Source organism: Rhizopus delemar, genomic scaffold (genome assembly GCF_000149305.1).
Source record: "Rhizopus delemar RA 99-880 supercont3.2 genomic scaffold, whole genome shotgun sequence".
NCBI classification, from domain to species: Eukaryota; Fungi; Mucoromycota; class Mucoromycetes; order Mucorales; family Rhizopodaceae; genus Rhizopus; species Rhizopus delemar.
This window is the reverse complement of record NW_027137828.1, coordinates 3,491,768-3,513,430: the sequence shown is the minus strand read 5'-3', so window position 1 is coordinate 3,513,430 and position 21,663 is coordinate 3,491,768. Positions and strand designations below refer to the sequence as shown.

At 33.9% G+C, this 21,663-nt stretch overlaps 8 protein-coding genes and 1 non-coding gene across 9 annotated transcripts; 6 read left to right on the top strand and 3 right to left on the bottom strand.

Moving 5' to 3' along the window:
• Window positions 1-786: 786 nt before the first annotated feature.
• On the bottom strand, window positions 787-1,450 carry RO3G_03612 (uncharacterized protein; the record flags this gene model as incomplete). Its single annotated transcript, XM_067658202.1, has 2 exons — window positions 787-1,184; window positions 1,339-1,450. 2 exons carry the CDS (start codon window positions 1,448-1,450, stop codon window positions 787-789), a joined length of 510 nt encoding a protein of 169 aa, XP_067514303.1.
• Window positions 1,451-6,869: 5,419 nt separating this feature from the next.
• On the bottom strand, window positions 6,870-6,941 carry RO3G_19036. The gene has a single exon. It is a non-coding gene; the product is annotated as a tRNA-Asp (tRNA).
• A 3,789-nt stretch (window positions 6,942-10,730) lies between these two features.
• Window positions 10,731-10,994, top strand: RO3G_03611 (uncharacterized protein; the record flags this gene model as incomplete). The annotated part of the gene is made up of 1 exon (XM_067658201.1): window positions 10,731-10,994. The coding sequence occupies one exon, from the start codon at window positions 10,731-10,733 to the stop codon at window positions 10,992-10,994; it is 264 nt and encodes an 87-aa protein (XP_067514302.1).
• Window positions 10,995-11,375: 381 nt separating this feature from the next.
• Window positions 11,376-11,983, bottom strand: RO3G_03610 (uncharacterized protein; the record flags this gene model as incomplete). Its single annotated transcript, XM_067658200.1, has 4 exons — window positions 11,376-11,428; window positions 11,517-11,624; window positions 11,693-11,764; window positions 11,818-11,983. 4 exons carry the CDS (start codon window positions 11,981-11,983, stop codon window positions 11,376-11,378), a joined length of 399 nt encoding a protein of 132 aa, XP_067514301.1.
• Window positions 11,984-15,720: 3,737 nt separating this feature from the next.
• On the top strand, window positions 15,721-16,164 carry RO3G_03609 (uncharacterized protein; the record flags this gene model as incomplete). The annotated part of the gene is made up of 1 exon (XM_067658199.1): window positions 15,721-16,164. The coding sequence occupies one exon, from the start codon at window positions 15,721-15,723 to the stop codon at window positions 16,162-16,164; it is 444 nt and encodes a 147-aa protein (XP_067514300.1).
• Window positions 16,165-17,125: 961 nt separating this feature from the next.
• Window positions 17,126-17,611, top strand: RO3G_03608 (uncharacterized protein; the record flags this gene model as incomplete). The annotated part of the gene is made up of 1 exon (XM_067658198.1): window positions 17,126-17,611. One exon carries the CDS (start codon window positions 17,126-17,128, stop codon window positions 17,609-17,611), a length of 486 nt encoding a protein of 161 aa, XP_067514299.1.
• A 340-nt stretch (window positions 17,612-17,951) lies between these two features.
• Window positions 17,952-18,305, top strand: RO3G_03607 (uncharacterized protein; the record flags this gene model as incomplete). Its single annotated transcript, XM_067658197.1, has 1 exon — window positions 17,952-18,305. One exon carries the CDS (start codon window positions 17,952-17,954, stop codon window positions 18,303-18,305), a length of 354 nt encoding a protein of 117 aa, XP_067514298.1.
• A 340-nt stretch (window positions 18,306-18,645) lies between these two features.
• Window positions 18,646-19,209, top strand: RO3G_03606 (uncharacterized protein; the record flags this gene model as incomplete). The annotated part of the gene is made up of 1 exon (XM_067658196.1): window positions 18,646-19,209. The coding sequence occupies one exon, from the start codon at window positions 18,646-18,648 to the stop codon at window positions 19,207-19,209; it is 564 nt and encodes a 187-aa protein (XP_067514297.1).
• A 448-nt stretch (window positions 19,210-19,657) lies between these two features.
• Window positions 19,658-21,341, top strand: RO3G_03605 (uncharacterized protein; the record flags this gene model as incomplete). The annotated part of the gene is made up of 2 exons (XM_067658195.1): window positions 19,658-20,575; window positions 20,775-21,341. 2 exons carry the CDS (start codon window positions 19,658-19,660, stop codon window positions 21,339-21,341), a joined length of 1,485 nt encoding a protein of 494 aa, XP_067514296.1.
• Between the last annotated feature and the right edge of the window lie 322 nt (window positions 21,342-21,663).

Sequence of the window (21,663 nt, the reverse complement as noted above, 5' to 3'; positions counted from 1 at the left end):
CAACGTATAGGGCTTTAATGGTGATGATCACTATCGGAAAAGGCCAAGTGACCTTTTTCAACATCATGACCTGGATTTTGTAAGACAGCATGAAGCTAGCAAACTGATGCCCTGGTGTTGTATAACCTCTGAAGGACCAGGATATGTTTGCTAAATCTACGATGGAAGCTTGAACTCGGGTGTTTACCAGCATATTTTGAACACTACGCTTCGTGATACTATGAAGTACTACAATATCGACTGGTCCAACATTTACTTCTAGCATGACAATGACCCAAAGCACAAGGCATAATTTACAATGGCCTAGTTATGTAGTAACCAAGAGAGCTATATTAACGATTGACCAACTCAGAGCCACGACTTAAATTCAATCGAGAACGTATGGCATCAATTGAAGTTGAAGCTCAAGTATTACGAACGTAGAGCAAAGAATACGGATGTGCTTTGGGAACAAGTTGATGAAATATGAGTTGACTTCAATAAATAACTTTGCCCATATCAGGGAGATAACATTTCGGAAAGAACTCAAGAGATTATTAATAGAAAAGGAGGACCAACTACAGTTGTTGGAATAATTGTTCGAATGTTTTGCAATTTTGTACGTTTTGCTTTGTATCTCTGCAGTCAGATAAGATAAAGCTACGTACAATACCTCATTAGAAATCGACAATTGTCGGATATAACATATAAAAAGCTAGGGTTACGGAATTACTTCCGTATATAGTAAGATCAAATTGCGTCAAGCATATGCATTCGAACAATTTTTCCAATTGAATCATCTTTTATTTAATATCGTGTATAACCGCCTTTAGCTTTAATAACTGCTCTACAACGAGCTGACATACTCTTGATATATGCTTGGCATTGCTCTTTGGTAAAAGAGTTCCATTCTTTCTCGATTCTAGACCAGAGATCATGCACTCCTTTAGCCCTACCTTCATATAAGCTCAGCCTCAACTTTAAATGGTGCCAGAGATGCTCTATAGGATTCAAATCGGGACTTTGAGCAGTCCAATTGAAAGTATGCTCTTCTTTAAACCCATTTTCCTTAAACCAAGCACGAGCAAGCTTTGATGTGTGCTTAGGATCGTTGCCTTGTTGAAAATAAATAGCTTCCTGTTCGTAACCATGGTACTTCAGACTGCCCATCAGTGTAGTTGACAGGATATGAACATAATCTGATGCTTTCATAGTATCGTCCTCAATTGCGCAGGCGTATTCCAGGACCATCTCACGTCATACAACTCCAAAGCATCACACTGCCAGCTCCTCCTTTGACTGTAAGGTCAAGATGATGAGGTTGCAATTTGTCACTAGGTCTTTTCCAAAAGTACTTACAGCCATCTGAACCCCAAACATTAATCTTGGTCTCATCAGAAAGCACCATACGTCTCCAGTCATCTTCTGTCCAGACTTTGTGAGCTTTAGCCCATTTTAGTCTAGCTTCCATGTGTCATTTTTTGAGGAGAGGCTTTTTCTTCTTAATTTGGGCATTGAAACCCATGCTGTGAAGCATTTTTACTGTACCAAACTAATCTATTTTTTGACCAATACTGCTTAAGTATGACCGTACGCTCTTTGCAGTCTTAAGTGAACCATTTATAAGCTCTCTCTTCAGGTAATTCTTTGTTGTTGAGCTTAGAGTAATCTTTCTACCAGCATGACATCGAGCACGTTTAGGTGTATACAAGCCCTTGTACTTGCTCAAAGTGGACCTTGATACTCCTGGAACACATTTCATAATTTCTGAGTATGATAAACCCTTTTTCAACAGTTACCGGATGCTTTCTTGCTTGCTACGAGATAAAGTATATACCATGATATAAAGAAGTATAGGCTGTACAAGATAGATGGGAAACACTGCAAAATCCAGCCTTATTTATATATTTTAAGCTCTGACTAAAAGCAAAAGCGTTGTTTCATTATTACATCATTTAGTAATGCTGTATTAGTGATGTCAGAAGCGGTAACGATATCATCATTATAGAATGCATTGAGTTGGAAAAATTGTTCGAATGCATATGCTTGACGCAATTTGATCTTACTATATACGGAAGTAATTCCGTAACCCTAGCTTTTTATATGTTATATCCGACAATTGTCGATTTCTAATGAGGTATTGTACGTAGCTTTATCTTATCTGACTGCAGAGATACAAAGCAAAACGTACAAAATTGCAAAACATTCGAACAATTATTCCAACAACTGTAAATATTAATAAATAAGTTTATTCCGTTAAAATTTTCATTTTTTCAAATTTTCAAATTGCGCGCTTTTTACTTCCTTCAATACTTATCCAATAGGGCTTAAACTCTTTCGGATTTTTCAAGACATGTAGAAGATTTACTATGTGGGAACAGAGGCAGTTTGTGCCATTGTAACAGGATGTGCGCTACAAAAACCAAGAAAAATGGATTCCTTGCAGCAGTTTTTTGACCTATTGTAAATTTTTTTTGTCGGGAAGAACCATGTAAGTAAAGTATAAAAAATATTGAAGTTATTTATATGCCTTTGGTTTTTCTGATTATATGTTGTTTTTTGATGATTTTGTGGATATTCTATATTTTTCTGTATGTATCTGTATTCATACGTATTTGTTCGTATGTTCCTGGATTTGAATTAGTTGGAGAGAGAAGCGTCAAATGCTGCCAAAGTTTGTTGCATTGTGTTACACTGGACATTGTAATGATTTTTTATAGTAGTTTCTCTGTTTGGGTGTATTGAGTTAAGGTTTAAATAAACAGATTTGGGTGTAAATGATATAAGAGTTGTATTTATATGAGTCAGATTTGGCTTGATTCGCTTGTTATAGTGACCACCAGATATTGTAAAGTAGACCGAATTGTTTTGATTAAAGTAGAATAAAAAGGTAAAAAGATAAAATAAAAAGGGGCTTTACAATGAAGTATAATAGCTTCAAAGGACTTCTTGTTCTTGATGTTAAATGAAATAAGAGATAGTTTGCCGCTTTAAAAGAATATTTATTTGATAAAAAGAAAAAGTAATGTAAGAAGTGAAGTAAAGAAAAGTAGTAAGAAGTGAAGTAAGAAGTATTTTTGTGATTATTATTTGGGGTTATTTATATGTTTTTGGATTTTATGATTTTGTTCTGTTTTTGGTATTTTGGGTAGTTGTTATAACATAAGAGGCGGTTGTTGCAAACTGTAAGGCGTTCGTTATAAACTGTAACGATTTAAATTCCACCGTTTTGTTCTTGCGTGTTGTGAGATTCGATATGCTTTCTGGTTTTGGTAGGTTTGATATAAGTTATTGAGATAAAGTTTTAGTAGTTGAATAAAGTATTGGATAAAGTAAGTTCCAAATAGAGTAGATAATTCGAGTTATAAGTTCGCTTGTGTAGAGTGACCACCAGATCTTGTTAAATAGATCAGACTGATTTGAATAAAAGTAAAAGTAATACGTAAAAGATAAAATAAAAAAGAGATTACAATGAAGTATATGATTTAAGGGATTATTGATTCTTCCTGTTTATAAAATAAAAAGTATTTTGTTTCAAAGGAGATTTATTTGGATCAGGTAAGATAATAATAATAATAATAACGATGCTTGGTAAATTGTTGATATTTATATGTTTTTGGTTTTCTTGATTTTGTGCTGTTTTTGGGTTTTTGTGTTTTTCCTTTGAATTGTGAATTTTGTTGAGTTTTTCAATTTCATTGAATTATCAGAAATATTGAGAATATGAACTTAGTTCAGGTCCGAACTTGCTTTGACAAGAGGTACAGTGTAAGGTTCGTTAGGCTTTCGGGTTTCGATAGGTTTGATATAAGTTGTTGAGATAAAGTATTAGGTCAATTGAGATCCAATAAGAGTAAGTAATTTGAATTATAGGCTTGTTTGTATATAGTGACCACCAGATCTTGTTAAGTGGATCAAACTTGATTTGTAAAGTAAAATGTAAAGAAATGTAATAAAAATATAAAATGAATACAATGAAGATAGCTTGCTTCAAGGGAATTCGACTTGTTTGTAATAAAATAAGAAAGATAGATTTGTCTTTTAAGAGACTATTTATTCAAAGTAAAAACGGGTTTTTGAATAAAAGTGAATATAAGTGAACCGAAGTAAATTGAAATAAAAGATATAGGGATATTTATATAAAAATAATAGAGATAAGAAAAGGAAATAAGGTTGATATTTTTACTTGAGTCGATGTTGTATATTGTGAAATCTTTATGTTTCAGGGTTTAGATAGATTTGAAGTAAGTTGTTAATATAATATATTGTGATTTGAATAAGGTGTTGAATATAATTTGTATCCAAAGAAGTAAAATTGAATAGATGTATGTTTGAGTGTAAGTGACCACCAGATCTTATTAAGTTGATCAGACTTGAATTGAATAAAAGAGAATAAAGGTAAGTAAAGATAAAATAAAAGGGATTTACAATGAAATATAAGTTTCAAGGGATTATTGGTTCTTCCTATTTATACAAATAAAATAAAGAGATATTTGGATTCAAAGGATATTTATTGTGATAAAGTAAGGTAATGTAAAATAATAGGTAAGATAATAGGATAAGATAATAATAATCGAAATATTTATAAAAAGATACTGATATTTATATGTTTTTGATTTTCATACTTTTATGCTGTTTTTGGTTTTTCTTTTGTTTTCTTCCTTTTTTGTTGTCCTTGAATTCCTTTGCTATTGCGATAGCATCTCTCCTATAACCATAGGGTTTTCCTTTTTCATGTTTCGTGTGTTACAGTATTTCAGTTAAATTATTGAAGTAAATTGATTTCAAAGTCAGTTGTATCGTCCAAAAATTTGTAAATGTCTTCATCATTCTCGTTACAACAGTGTAATTTTTCTTTCTTTAATGGCTTGTAAGAGTTAACGATTTTGAAATTGAATAAGATTGATGAAAAAGAATAAAAAATATAGGCCTTGAGTTGAGTATTGATATTGAATTCGCTTGTTGTGAGTGACCACCAGATCTTGTTAAGTAGATCAGACTTGTTTATAATAAAGTGATTGGATAAGTGTTTTGAAAGTATTTACAATGAAGATAGTTGGCTTCAAGGGACTTGTCTTGCTTGTGTTTTAAGAGTGTTATACCAAAAGATTCAGATAAAAATACTTGATTTATTGATAAAATATATTTAAGATATATAATTGAAGAGAAGTCCAGTTAAAAGTCATAAAAAGGTTATCCTTTTTATATTCAAAAAAGGTTATGAAATTTTAGGAAAGGATTCCTCGATCAGGAGTCAAATCCAAAAGAAGAAATAAAGTTGAAATAATGTAACTTGTTAGTACTTGGGACTTGGCTTGTGTTAAAGTGATGTAGATTTGTTTAAATTGAGGTTTGAAGTCTTGAATGACTTGAGTTTAGGTAACTTGATTGAACGTTTAACAGTTCTTTAGAGTAAATTGTCTTTGAGTAGTGACCACCAGATCTTTTTAGATCAATAAGGTTAAGAATAAGATTGTTTGATAAACGATAAAAATAAAAGGGATCTTTCTTGATTTGTGATTACTCGGGTATCAGATCAGAAAGAATAAGTAAAAATAAAAAGAAAAGAAAAGGTTATTGTGATCCAATAAGAAAAGATTGCTTTTTAAGCGTAAGAAGATTTGATTTATTGAATTGGATTGGATAATATTGTTTTGTTTAAAAATATTCATCTTATTTATATAAAAATTGGCGTGGCTTATTGTTTGTGTTGTTTGACATCTATGTCGAACGACATCAATGTCGCTGGACATCAAAATTATTCTTGTGATCAGCATTGTTCTCTTGATCTAAAATTTCATCATTTGTGCTACAATAAAAATAAAGTTCAAAAGAAAAATAAAGTTTAAATGAACTTTAAAGTTACAACATGTAACCATGACCGTGGCTTGACTTGACCTTGTTGTTCCTACAGCAGTTTGACTAAAAGGATCTATATTTTCGCCACAGTGTTACAACATAAAAAATTTCATCATTCATGCTACAGTACAAGAACAGGTATGATATTGTTATTTTGTAGTATGGTTGGTTTAGTTTGAGTGTTTTAGAGAAGTTTTTCTTGAAATTTTTAAAGTAAGGTACTGTAGTGACCACCAAATGTTTTAATTAAGATCAAATAAAGGTAAAGATAAAAAAAAATAAAGGGATCAGGAACTTTTTATGAGAAGGTTGCCTGTTTATTGAATAAAATATATAAAATAAAAAAAATGTGAGTAGAACTGTACTGTCCTTTTTCTTCATCTAAATAGTTGGGATATTTATATTGTTAATTTTTTTTTTCTTTTTGACTTTTTTCATTTTTTGACTTCTTTCATTTTTTGACTTCTTTGTCACAATATTGTAATAGCTTGTTTTCTATTTAGGCCTTGTGTATTTATAAAGGGTTTAAAGTAGTTTTGAATATGAAGTAAAGTTATATTTGAGTATTTTCTTGATAGGAGTGACCACCAGATCTTGTTTTAAAGTAGATCAGTCTTGATATAAAGGTAATAGTAGCTTGATATGAGCTTTAACAGTGATACAACGAAGATATTTGGCTTCAAGGGACTCGACTTGTTGTTGATGTTTAGTAAAATAGTAATAGTAATAAAAGAGATTTGCTTTGAATGATATTTATTTAAAAATAATCAAAAGTAAAGTATGTCAGAAGTAAGTTTGTCAAAAGTAAGTGAATTAATTGTTTTTATAGTTTTTATGAATTTTATAACATGCTTTAAATTTAAAGCATGCCTTGATTTTAATGCACCTTTTAATTTTTGTGCCTTGCATTAATTTTTATGTACCTTCGGGTCAAAATTTATAATCTGCATCCTTACAATATCAAAAAGGACTACACTTACAATACATAAAAATATTATAGTACGACCTGTCGTACTACAATCTGATATATCCTCTCCGGCGGGGAATTGAACCCCGGTCTCCCGCGTGACAGGCGGGGATACTCACCACTATACTACCGAAGATCCTGTTATATGACGAAGACGTCTTCTGATCGGGAGTCGCCTTCGATTCCTTTTTGATTTTTAAAGCTTATTTTGTATTCAAACGATGCTCCTTTTCATGGCGATTCTAATGGTATGCTTTTCGGTGTGGTTGGATAATCCTAACGGACGTTATTCAAGAAAATGTTAACGAAAATAAGGGGAAAGGAAAATAATCAGCTTCACCGCATCGGGAATTGAATGAAAGGAAGTCACAATTGGCCGACATTATTTTTCTTACCCATTATTTTTTTTACCCTCACAGGATACATCAAGAAGTCGATCTCTGGACGCATTGTTCACCCAATGTGCCAGCACACCAGACAGAAAAGAACATCAAAAGAATCAACATGAAAACGAATATTCAATTGGTACATCATTTACTTTATTAATCAAAATCACCATAATACTCTTAACAATTGTACATTTTCCCCAGTTACCTTATATTAATATGTTATTTCAAAGCATCTATTGTTGTAATGTAATAAAACGAAGGCTTTCTTCCCGCTAAATTTAATTTTGGCTGCCGAACATTTTTATTTTGCATGTTCAAGCAATTGAAGTCAAGAACTAGTTTAGCTGTTGATCTTGTTGTTATTGTACATTAATAGTCTCCTACAGTCTTCTATTAATTGGTTTCTGTTATAACTTCACCGTATAGCGAAACTAAGCATAACATACAAATTAGCAACTGTCATATGATGAGAATTACGCGGTAGTTTGATATAGCAAAATGAGGCAGTTGGAGCACTGCAAATAATTTAAGAATATTAAGTCGGTAATATTCGCGTAATATCTGAGATTTTACACGAATATTACCAGATTTAAAACGGCACCTTTCAAGAGAATTTTACGGCAGTTGGTAATATTTCAAGTATTACTCGAATATTACGCACGCCAAAAAAACACTTGAAATCTCTAATTTTACCTTGATTTCACATAAAAAAAAGAGAGTAATATTCGCATTTTACTTGATATGATAGGCTGGTTCTTTTTTAACCGTTACATGTTTACTTCTTATTATTGGACGAAGTAATGTTTACTCATATACTTCTTTACATTCTTATTTGTAGAAAACCTTATCATTTAATACACTTCATTGGCTTAAAAAACAATATATTGGGCTTTAAAATCATACTTTTTATTGGATAAAAAATTTTATATTGAAATATAGTTTCTGTACTTCTTTACGCCTTTAGAATGACCAAATACTATATCATTTCTACCTTTTGGCAAAATAATACAGCAATCATCCATCCATTTTTCATTACCTCCATCCATTCATCCATCCATCCGCAGATACCTTTCTTTTTTTTTTCTTAACTTACCTTATTTGACGCGTAATAAGTAGATTACGTTCAATAAAGACCTTGTAAACTGCCCATCTTGAGAAAAATTGCCTTTGGTTGGTTATACACGTAAAACAAATCAGCAAAGCATGTCCCAACAGAAGGATTACGGTTGCGTTATAGGATAACTACAAAATATTCTTCAGATTAAACATCTTGTAGAGCACCGTATGAGAGTTTTACTTACATTTAAGCTTCATTTTTGTAATATAGACCCAATAAAACCATCACTAATCTTGTAAAGCATTTTCTAAATATAAAGATGAGTAAAGTTTGTTTTAATAGCAGTAGAGCTACAGTAGCGGACAAAACTGGTGCACAAAATGTTTTTTCAGCTTTTAACTACCATTGCTTGCTCATGGTAATTGCGATAGTCATGAAACTATATAAGAAGGAAGATATACTAGCCATTGTGATTTACGTGTATTCCTAGCATGACATTGTTAAAACTGAGCGAGGAGCATGCTTTTTATTTATAAAAATTTATATTTTCTAAAAACCGCAAAAGTGGCTAAAATCTAAGAATTTGTATAATCATCTCATCTCTTGATATCATCGGATATTCTTCTTTGCATATGCAAGTAGTATGCGTGTACATTACTTTCAACAAAAGAGCCCAACCCTTTCACTATGCTTTTCCAAAGATCATCTACACTTTTTGGCCTAGTGTCGTATCGTTATAGCTTTGTCTTCAAATGCCACTGGGCATGCTTAAACAGACTTAGGCAGGGATTAGTTGCGACTAACCCTTTAGTACAGAAGCGCTGTTATCAGATATTGAGTTTGTGGCATACCTTGACTTGTGCTTTGTGTCATTGTCATGCTGAAACGAGAGATTACGGCATTTTAGACCACTACACCCTAGGCTTTTGTGTTCTGTAGTAAGCGAATTATATGTGTATATTTATGAGTTCATTATATCATCGTGTACTTGAAGAGTATATCCTGGTCCTCAATATCTAATACAGCCTTAAAATATAACAGAACAGCCAGCATGCTTCATTGTTTGATCACCGTGAAAAGATTGCTAAGGTTGCTCGACATGCTTTCAATATTAGTGTTTACTATCTGCACTCATAAAGATCATGTTTGTTTCATTGCTGAAGATGATAGACTTCCAGCCCTCTATAGTATGTGATGGCTTGTCGTATTATCACTTTCATCGCTTTTTCTGGCTTATACAGCTAATGAAAATCTTCGCTTCCTTAGTTCAAGACTCAAAATGTAGCTTCCTACAGTGCATTCGGACTGACAGTTTGCTAATACTGTATCCTAAGGACCTCAAAAAGAGCTGTGCATCAAAAGCTGTGCGTAAAGATCCTTGTCGAAGCTTTAGGCGGATGATTGCATTAGTTATTTTGCTGACTACGACCGGTCGACTACCACGGTCACAAGCCTTGATGTTCTTTTCTTCCTTTCTTATCCTGTTGATTGTCCATTTGGAGATTCTTGCTACCCTAAAAAGATCCGCTGCCATACGAACTAAGTGTATTCGAAACCTCAGAGCTTCGCGTTTACAGTTGCTTATTTTCTTAAGCATATAAAGCAAGTACTTTGTTATAGTAAATAGGGTCAAAACAAAAGGGGAATTCAATGGGAAATACAAAATAAGCATGGGTTTATGTATTTTTCAAGAGCTACTAAAGCTCACTAATATACTGTGAAATCTGAGAGCAAATGGGATAGATATGAGGAAAATTGAAGGAAGGCTAGACAAGTACTATATTTTTGGCGAAAATTGAAATATTCAAAAAATCACTAAAAATGATCTTATGTCTGAAGGATGTCCGACACAGTTCCTGCTTACATAGCATAATGTATATTTTAGTCCGTCTTTCAGATGGTATGTGTTACAAAAGTCGCAGATATATAGCGGAGATGCAATGCTGATTTTAAGTTTTGTGCACCAGTTTTGTCCGCTACTGTACTTACAAAAATGCCATAAAAGTATAAACAGAAGCATATCAGAGCATATTGTACAGCCATGAAGGGCAAGCTATTAAAGAAGTAACATATATTTAGTACAGAACATTGAACATTTCCTTGACTTACAGTTTTAATACATGGATCCATGAAAATAAATCTTTTAGTCTTGCACGTATCTACTCAGATAATTTATTCTATCTACACTTTTTACCTGAAACATGAAGAGGACCTAAAGCAAATAAAGATTAAATTAGATGTTTTACTGCAATTTAATGAAATAAGTACCTTTAAAAGAGTTGTCATGAAATAAATATAAAAAGAAAAAAAAAAGGAAAAAACGAGGAAAAAAAATTTTAGTTGTTAAAAATAACAACTTACCACGTTTTAGCAGTCCTCTATTGGGGTATAAAATGCTTTCTTAAAACAATATATTTGAGTTTCACTGCTTTTAGCTTTATTATCCATTTAATTTTTTTAAAAAAAAATACTTACAGCAATGCCTTTGAACAATTTGATTCGTGGTCCTCCTGAAGTCGTTGCTTCATCATCTCTTCCTGCTCGTAGAGTATCTACCACTCCTGCCTTGGCCACCCAGTCTCTCGAACAGACTATGGAGTCTCTGATTTCTGAGAACCAGGCTCTCAAGGAAAAAAATGCTGCCTTGGAGCAGAAAGTTTCGGACGTGAACGATAGGCTCGATCGTATGGAAGAAACTGAGATATTTGGTACTTATAATATGAAAACAGTAGGAAGTCAATAGCTAACAACTACTATTTATTAAGTAAGAAAAAGGGGAGGAACTAATAATTTAGAATGAACCCTGGATTATATCGTCTGACTATTAATTGTATAGTCTGACGTAGGGTGGACTGAGATCAATAATAAAATAATAAATAAAGACATCATTAATGACCAAACACGACACCATTCTCGTTTAAACGATAAAGTCGATGACAACACTTACATACAGAATATTGTGTGACGCCCTCGTAGCATCTTTTCAATAATTCTGAGCTGGACAAGAGAGTGGTGGCCTTAACAGGAAATCGATACTTCATGTTGGTAAAAAGAAGAACCACATTCATACATTCCATTAATAATTCAGTTTGATCATCAGTCAAAAATTTTGTTTTGAACAAAATCACAAAAAAGAACAGGTACAATGAAAGTGGTTCATCAAGGGGTGGAAAGCTTCTATTAGTGTACATTGGTGTTTCTACAATAAACAAGTTTCAGTGTTTTTTTTTTTTTTTTTTTTTCGGCAGAAGAAAATAAGAATTACCATCAACATTTTCATTGAATTGATCTTCATAATCATCATCAAGGTCAAGATCAACGTTGTCGAAATCAATTGCTTCACCATTGTCATCCATTTCCTCTAAATTCGTACCTAATGAATTGAAATGAGTAACGTATTATGTTGCTGTATTTCAACAGCTAATAAAAATTTATATCTACTGGAATCAACTTCCATGGCTTCAGTAATTTGACTTTCAGATTGGCCAAACATCGTCAACATGTCATCAGTTACTATTTAAGAAGTCTTAGGATACATTTATTACAACTAAAAGTAACATTCATACCGTGTTGGCCGTGTAAATGGTGAACAGGGTACGTTGAGTAAATTGTCGAGTACTGTCGAGTTACTTCATGGCGTTCAAAAGTTGATTTTTTTACAATATCATAGCCATTAGCCTTGATGGCACAAACTTCAGGGCAAACACAAATGTAAAGATTTTTGTTAGGCATTATAATAGAAAACGAGCAAGCTTTTGAAATAAGAAAAAAAAAATACAGCAAGAAAAATTTCAAAGCACAAAAAAGTAACCCTGACTTTAAAGTATATTAATATGAAATTTTGCCTAAGAAAATAACTTAACAAAAAAAAAAAAAAAAAAAAAAAAAAAAAAAACTGAATTTAAAGTCCTAAGTGAGAGGATTTTTTTAACTTCAGTCATTTTTACCTCCTTAACATGCTTACCCTTGAAGTAAAAAATAAACTTTTGTTTTTTATATATAATAATTTCTTTCAAGTTATAAATCAAATCTATATATAACTGTGATATTCAAGGCCCATTTACGATACAAAATTTATATTTTTGAGTGCTTTATCAACTTTTAAAAAAAGCGGTCTTAAAATTAGCAATATTAAGCTCTTAATATTCGAGTAATATTCGCAATTATTTGCAGTAGAGTGATTAAATTTTTCAGGTGTAAGTATCAATAACTAGTATTTCTTGAGGTTATTGATAGATTGTTAGATTTAGCGGGTAAATAACGGTTAAATAATTTCGATTAAGCAGATGCTTGTCACGAAGACAAGAAGAATTTCCTTTTTGTTAACGATATTCTTTATTTCGATTAATAAAATATTTCTTTTTATACTCTTTACAAATGAAGGTTGCGACTTCCATTAACTAATACTAAAAGATCAAGTATGATGTAAGAATAATTTAAGTGAAGAAAAATCAGATGGTTAAATTTAAACTAAGGTAGAACAACTAATTTAGCGTAAAACTACTAAAGGAGAGTACTAGAATAAACTTGGTAAAGAAAATAATTAAAGTTAAAGAAGTACAGATCGAGAAAAATCCAATGTTAGCTCCGCCAGGACACCAAGGTTACCAAAACCATTTCTCACGTCACTGACTTGCTACGCGCACCCCAAGTGCTCCATCTTCAGATTCTTGATTCATGTTAATTAATTTCTTCACATCTCTTCATTACCGAAATGGAGAGAAACCAAGTACAAACAGAAGGTCAGCCAAAGGTTCCAGCAGCTTCACCAAAAAAAGGACAGTCGTTAAATACCTTTAGAATGGGACCTTAAGTAATTCAAAAAATAAAATAAACCAAAGGAAGTTTCGCCACGAAAATTGAGTTTACAATCACATTTACATCAGGTAGTGTCAATGATGATAAGATACTGGCCGTTGGCGGAGTAAACTCGACTTGAGTTCGCAGCAAGAAATAATCAAGGTTAATCGCTGACCATACGACTGGATGGTGTACTCTTTAGTGAAGGAAGCATATTGAATGATGGTGAAGGAGGTAACGGGAAAGGAAATGATAAAAGAGGGAAAAAGGAAAGACAAAAAAAAAGAAAAAGAGAAAATTATTTTACAAGAAGTGGGGTGTCCGTAGCGGTTCCGAAATGGGTTTCGATGGCTACGTCACAAAGTGATCCAGTTGGTTAGAATAATTTTTCTTAATTTGGGTATTTTGTCTCTGAACCTGCTGTTCCTCTACCTCTATCCCTGATCAAGCTACTCCTCATACGTTAATTTGTTATCACTACCATCGCTGTCAATAATCGAAAGTTTATCCCTTGAATGGCCTGTTATTATTTAATATTCTCATATTTTTATAGTCACTTAATATATTTATCGATATCTGTAAAGGTATAAATAACTGTCAATTGTAAAGCAAATAAACATCATCGTTTTACTTGGATTCATTTTTGATTTAATTTTATTCGAGTCTTATTTTATTTTTACTTTTATTCTTTACACCTCCTTACAGAAATACTTCTCCTCTCTCAGAGATTATTTTTTGTAATTACAAGCGAACACTTACCTTAACAAACTCTCCCTGGATTCTATATTCTGGTACCAATTGAACGAAGTAGGTTTTTTCAGTCGGCCTTGGTTCTCGTTGCAGTTGAAGTGAATTAATAGAACTTACAGTAGTTATTCTAGTTGGTATTTCTTGTCTTTGCTGTGGTAATCATCTCCCTCAAAAAGAGTACCTTCTCCCTTAGTACATTCTCAATGATGACCAAGACGTATTTTGGTCGGGAGTCGCCTTTGATTCCTTTTTGACACTGCAAATAATATACAGACTTTGACGTAGATTTCTAACAGACCTGACAATCATAGATCCGTAGATTTTATAATTTTTTTATGAGAAACTATTATATCTTGCTGTATTATATCTTTTTTAATTTTGAAAAAAGATTTAGGTGCGAAAAAAATAAAGAAATTTATCGATATTTTTGTTTTTTTTTGTAGGGTAAGTATTCATAAAGTTATTCACGTTTTAAAAAAGTATCTGTTTTTTTTTCCAGATGATCTTTTTTTTGGAAAGCCTGTTCCTCTCTATCGTTGAAAGACCGATGTCTTCTTTTTTTTATTTTTGAGGCAAAATGCGGAAATCAAAAGCAATTTGCGATTATTTTGTTCAGAAGAATACACATTAGGAAGGTGGTTTGTGTTTTTTAGCTTAGATTATTACAAACGTGTTACAAAACGTAATAAAATAGTCGTGTTTGGGAAAAAAAATGACCTGGTAAAAAAAGACTTCTTAAAAAAAAAAGACTTCGTAAAAAAAAGACTTCGTAAAAAAAAAAAAGAGTATAGCAATAGAAAGTTCATTGTTCAAATGAAAACAATCATCTAACAGCAAGTATACTTCATAGAAATGCAAATTACTTTTACATTATAACAAAAGAATACGTGTATATTCTAAAAGAATAAAAAAATAAAGAAGCTCCGCTAACATTTTGTTACAAGGCAGTTATAATTAACAAATACATAAAAAACACTTTCGTTTATCAAGTAAATAGATTGCTTTATTATTTTTTATGACAAATAATATAAAAGAATATATGTTTTTTAAGCTTATACTCGTTCATTACTTACTTTATGTTTGCACATGGGTGTAATTTGCCATTAGTCATTAGTCGTTAGAGATGTGAGCAATGGCAACTTTCTTTACCAAAAAGAACTTTTTAACAACAGGCAACAATATAAGTCTGTTATTCTTATTGCCTCATCATGTTGGAAAGAACAAATTTGCTCATGAGGTTCATGTTCGTCATCCGAATGTGTCCCATTAGGAATTCCTAATGTAAGAAAAAAAGAAACCGACATTAGACTTGGCTGCTATTTTTTTTCATAAACTTACATTTGACCAGAACTTGAGCTTTCTTTTTTATCTTTTGTACCTTGAGCATCTAGTGATAGTCCATGAAACAAAACCAGGGAAAAAAAAGGTTACTTTAAGCACCGATTTTGTTTTTTGGAATTTAACCTTTTTTTTTATCAGGCACGTTTTCTCTTTCTACCTATTTTTTTGCTATTTCTAAATTTAAAAATTATAAACAATATGAACAACTTCAATGCCACCAAAATTGCTTGCACCTGTTCTGAATGCAGCAGCCAACCCAATGGATACAGAATGCTTGCAAAGAGAACTGTCAGAACTCATGTTCTTATGGATAGATATAGAAATAGAGGTTTTTTTTTTATTTTTCAGTGGAAATACAAACGTGCTAATGTAAAAAAAAAAACAAACAATAGAATCGAGAAGAGTATCTGAAGCTAACGACAACGGGGAGGAAACTGTCGAATACTCGTCAGCCATTCCTGAGCCAGTAATTGAAGGTATATTTCAAACAACAAAGTATTTAATATAAGAAAGATTTTATTTATTGAAATATATTTTGCAACTTGTTAGACGGAATGAATGTTGACGAAGAGGAGGAAATGAGTAATGAGCAGCAGCTTCGTCACCTTTTGCTGTTGTTCATTGTGCTTTTTCAAGCAAAGCACCTCTCGGTGAAAGCCGGTGAAGACTTGTTGGCCTTTCTTTCCTTTTTTGTCCGTTCTCTTGGCCATAGTATGGAGATTCCAACAAAGATCTCTACTGCCCGTACTATGGTCAATTATTCCAAGGCCACCGATGGTTTGTCCCGTTTTCTTGTTTGCTCTGCTTGTCGAAGCGTTTACACTTCTGGAAGCTTGCATTCTCGCTCCTGTGGATATGTACGCTTCCCTAACAACCCTTATCGACAAGCACAACCATGTGGAAATGCTCTTTTTGTAGGCAGCAGTTTAAAGCCAGTGCTTGAGTATCCCTACAACTCAATTATTGAGACTTTAAAAAAGTTCTTTATGCGACCCAGCTTTGAACAACAGATTGAGCAATGAAGAAGAAGATCAGTTGATGAAGATGTCATGTTCGACATACAGTAGCGGACAAAACTGGTGCACAAAAATTAAAATCAGCATTGCATCTCCGCTATATATCTGCGACATTTGTGGCATATACCATCTGAAAGGCAGTCTAAAATATGCATTATGCTAGGTAAACCGGAACTGTGCCGGACATCCTTCAGGAATAAGGTCATTTTTAGTGATTTTTTGAATATTTCAATTTTCGCCAAAAATGTAGTACTTGTCTAGCCTTCTTTCAAATCTACCCATTTCTTTCTAGTTTGCTATAAAATTTTATAAGGCACTAGTGCATTCCAATAGCTTTTAAAAAATATATAAACCCTTGCCTAATTTGTATCTCTCTATGAATTTCACTTCTTATTTTTACCCTATCCATTTTAACAAAGTACCAGCACTCTATGCCCAAAAAAATCAGCAACGATAAAAGAGAAGCTGTGAAATCTGGAATACGCTCAGGTCGTACGACAATGGATATTTCTAGAAAACAGGAGACTCTAAATGGACGATCAACAGGATAAGAAAGGAAGAAGAGAGCATCAAGGCTCGTAACCGTGGTGGTCGACCGGTCGTAGTTAAAAAAATAACTAATGCAATCATCCGTCTAAAGTTTCGACAAGGACTCTTACGCACAGCTTCTGATGCTCAGCTCTTTTTGAGGTCCTTAGGATACAGTATTAGCAAACGGTCGGTCAGAAGGCTTCTTAGAAAGATAGGCTTCAAGTCTGGAATTAAGAAGTACAAGCCTTTCATCAGCTATACAAACCAGAAAAAGCGATTGAAGTGGTGTCGCGACAAAGTATCATGGACTGTGGAGGACTGGAAGTCTGTGATCTTCAGCGATGAGACCAAAATCAATGTTTGGGGTGCCGATGGTATACGCTACTATTGGAAGCAAGTCGATCAACCTTGGCGATCCTTTCATGTTAATCAAACAATGAAGCATGGCGGCGGATCTGTTATGCTTTGGGGCTGTATTACACCTCGAGGACCAGGATATGCTTGTCGAGTATATGATGGCACAATGAATTCAAAATTATACACCCATACTTTGTCTACTACGTATCAAGAAAGCCTAGCATATTATGGTTTGAAACATTGTGATGCTTTGTTTCAACATGACAATGACCCAAAGCACAAGCCAAGGCATACCACTAACTGGTTATCTAATAATGGGATATCGGTATTAAAAGATTGGCCGCCACAAAATCCCGATCTATATCCTATTGAATATGTTTGGCGACAGTTAAAGTCAAAGCTGTCTCAATACGATACCACACCAAGAAGCATAGACGATCTCTGGAAAAGAATCGATAAAGAGTGGAACTCTTTTACTGAAAGTGATATGCAGCCATACTATGAAAGCATGCCAAAACGAATTGCTGCTGTTATCAAAAGACGAGGCAATTATACGAACTTGTAGGTTTTAATCACTTTTATGGTTTTTTTTAAAAAATATCTATTCTTATAAATAAAAGCTTGGTTCTCCCTCATTTTTGGCAATGCAATGATTAAACTTTGCACAATTTGCAACATTTAGTACGCCTTCCATCTGATATAGTTTCATAGATATTGCAACTGTAATGAGCAAGTAATGGTAGCTTATAGCTGAAAAAAAGTTTTGTGCACCAGTTTTGTCCGCTACTGTATATGATGGCAGAGTTTGGAATCAGCTTGTGGATTCAAACGGGCAAGTTTTTACCAGCCAGCCAAGATCATTAATGGTATCATTGAATGTGGATTGGTTCCAGCCAAGTGACAATATGAAGCATTCTAGTGGTGCCATTTACCTTGCAATTAACAACTTGCCAAGGAATATGCGCATGAAGTTTTCCAACATCGTTTTGGTAGGTGTTATTCCTGGACCCTACGAACCAAATGATGATCAAATCCAGAACTTTTTAAAGCCATTGGTTGATGAATTGCTTGTATTGTACAATGGTGTTGTAATGCCCACTTACCAAAATCCTAACGGAGAAGTAGTTCGTGTGGCATTAATGTCAATCAACTGTGACATGCCTGCAGCAAGAAAAGTAGTTGGATATACAGTGGGTGCACTAATTGTCCCAGTGTTTGAACTTTTTTACTTTCGACTCCATAACTCGACCAATTCTTAGGCTATGCGGGTAGTTCTATAATCGTTAGAAAAACCGCAGTTCGTACTACATTATACCAAAAACTCAGACTTCGGAGATTACGCAGTCTGAGTTAATCAGCGATAGAAAAAAAACACAGCACTGGGACAATTTTTCCGCTACCCGCTTATTTTGCAATCCATTCCAAACATCGCTTTCTTATCAATCAGAAATCACCGGAATTTGCATACCAACCTTATCTATGATAATCTATGACTCATACCTTTAATGTAAAGTATAAATAGCCTTACGTTATCTTTTTTTTTTACAATATTCTTAGTCTCTTTCTATACTGTACTTTTTCATCGTTATCTTGCCTCAAATGACTCGTACTATCAGCAAATCTGTTCAAAATCAAATCCAATTGCTCTTGGCTAGTAACATGACATATGAACAAGTTATGGAACGCATTCCCGGATTGAAAAAATCCACTTTAGGTAGGTATGCCAACAAGTTCTTTCCAAACCGGATGAAGGCAACCCCTGGTCGAAGGGCAACTATTGGTGAAACTACCAAGTCATACATCCGTAGACAAGTAATAAAGGGTGAATTCAAGACAGCGAAAGCAGTACATCAATATCTGAATGGTTTGGGGTATATTATTGGTTATTCTGGGGTCTTAAAACTTCTTAAAAGTATGAACTTCCATGCTAAAATAAAGGTAAAAAAGCCTTTATTGACTAAGGTTCAGAAAGCAAGACGACTAGCATGGGCTATGGCTCACAAAGACTGGACAACCGATGATTGGAGGCGTATGGTGTTTAGTGATGAGACTAAAGTCAATGTTTTTGGATCAGACGGTTGCAAGTATTACTGGAGTCGACCAGACGATGCATTGCAGCCTCATCACTTACAGTGGGTAGAAAAATGGTTCCAATGTTTTTGATTTGCAAATTTAAAGCTTTATATCTTTGGAACTACAAATGGTAACGGCTCACAGAAACATGCATTTTGTAGCGCATTTACAGCTAATATTGCTGAAAAAAACTTTTGCTTGTATTGTTACACAATCGGGAAAAAATTAAGATTAAATACAAAAACCAACAATGGAACCATTTTTCCACTACAACTGTAGATAAGTTTATTTGTTAATTGGTGGAGCTTCCACCGGAGGTTTTTGGCTAATTATGAGTCATAGTATTCCGACTATCACCGAAAAAGCCTATTTGACTTATAAAATTAATTTATCCCCGGTCAAACATTTTTTTTTCCTTTTCTTTCTTTATATATCGAAGCTTTAAGGTACCACTATACATATGGTTCGCGCTCTCTCTAAAAACAAGCAAGAAAACATCAAATCGTTGGTTTTACAGAACAAGCCATATTCAGTGATAATGGAATGTGTTCCGAACTTAAAAAAATCCACCTTAAGCAGATATGCCAACAAGTTTTCTCCTGGTAGAGTAACATCAAACCCTGGTAGAAAGGCTGTTTTAAGTGTTACCACCAAGTCTTATATACGTAAGCAGATTATTAATGGTACCCTCAAGACTGCGAAGGCTGTTCATAAGTATCTAGTATGCACTGGCTACACTATCAGTTACTCGGGCACCATTAAGGTTATGAAAAGCATGAACTTCCATGCTAAAATAAAGGTAAAAAAGCCTTTATTGACTAAGGTTCAGAAAGCAAGACGACTAGCATGGGCGGAAGAGCACAAAAACTGGACAAGCGATGACTGGAGACGTATGGTATTCAGTGACGAAACAAAAGTTAATGTTTACGGCTCAGATGGTTGCAAGTACTATTGGAGTCGACCTGATGATAAACTTCAACCCCATCATCTCGACTTAACAGTTAAAGGAGGGGGTGGTAGCATTATGGTATGGGGTTGTATTACCTATGACGGACCTGGTTATGCATGCTGGATTAGTGAAAGCACAATGAAGGCTTCTGATTACGTCGGAATACTTGGTACAACCCTTATGGACAGCCTTGAGTACTATGGTTACCATCCTCAAGACATCTATTTTCAGCAGGATAACGATCCTAAACATACGTCTAAGCTAGCTAAGCAATGGTTCAAGGACAACAACTTCAAGTGTGATCATACCTTCAACTGGCCTTCACAAAGTCCAGATCTAAACCCAATAGAGCACATCTGGCACCACCTTAAGCTCAAGTTAAATGCCTATAATACTAGGGCAAAAGGTGTGCATGAATTATGGAATCGCGTTAAAAAAGAATGGTCTACTTTTACAGCAGAAGACTGTTGGAGATACATAGATAGTATGCCAGATCGTTGCAGGGCTGTAATTGCTGCGAAAGGCGGTCATACAAGATATTAATAAAATAATGCACATAGTGGAAAAATGGTTCCATTGTTGGTTTTTGTATTTAATCTTAATTTTTTCCCGATTGTGTAACAATACAAGCAAAAGTTTTTTTCAGCAATATTAGCTGTAAATGCGCTACAAAATGCATGTTTCTGTGAGCCGTTACCATTTGTAGTTCCAAAGATATAAAGCTTTAAATTTGCAAATCAAAAACATTGGAACCATTTTTCCACCCACTGTAGATCTTACAGTAAAAGGTGGCAAAGGAAGTGTCATGGTATGGGGTTGTATCACTTACGATGGACCTGGGTATGCTTGTTGGATACATGATGGGACTATGAAAGCTGTAGATTATGTAAATATCTTAGAAACTACCCTTATGGACAGCTTAAAGTACTATGGATACAATCCTGAGGATATCTATTTTCAACAAGATAAGGATCCTAAGCACACTTCGAAGCTTGATAAGCAATGGTTTGTGGATAACAACTTCAACAGTGATCATATCTATAGCTGGCCAGCCCAAAGTCCCGATTTAAACCCTATTGAACACGTATGGCATCACCTTAAACTCAAGCTGAGTGTATATGACACTAAGGCTAAAGGTGTACATGAGTTATGGGAAAGACTTGAAAAAGAATGGAATACTTTTACAGTGGATGAGTGTAGAAGATATATAGATAGCATGCCTGACCGTTGCAAAGCAGTTATTAAAGCTAAAGGGGGACATACCCGCTATTAAATAAAATTTATGCTCAAACGGAAAAATTGTCCCAGTGCTGTGTTTTTTTCTATCGCTGATTAACTCAGACTGCTTAAACTCCGAACTCTGAGTTTTTGGTATAATGTAGTACGGACTGCGGCCTTTCTAACGATTATACAGTGGCCGTCAAAATTGGTCGCATGTTTTCATATTTTGCCTATACAGACTACCTTCTACTTCATTTCTTGGCGTATTACAATGATATATACATCATTCGAAAGAGCAAACTCTGAAGAGTTAGTTGGTAGCACAAACAGCGCCGTAAAACAAATATATTGGTAATAATGGATTCTCAAAGTCC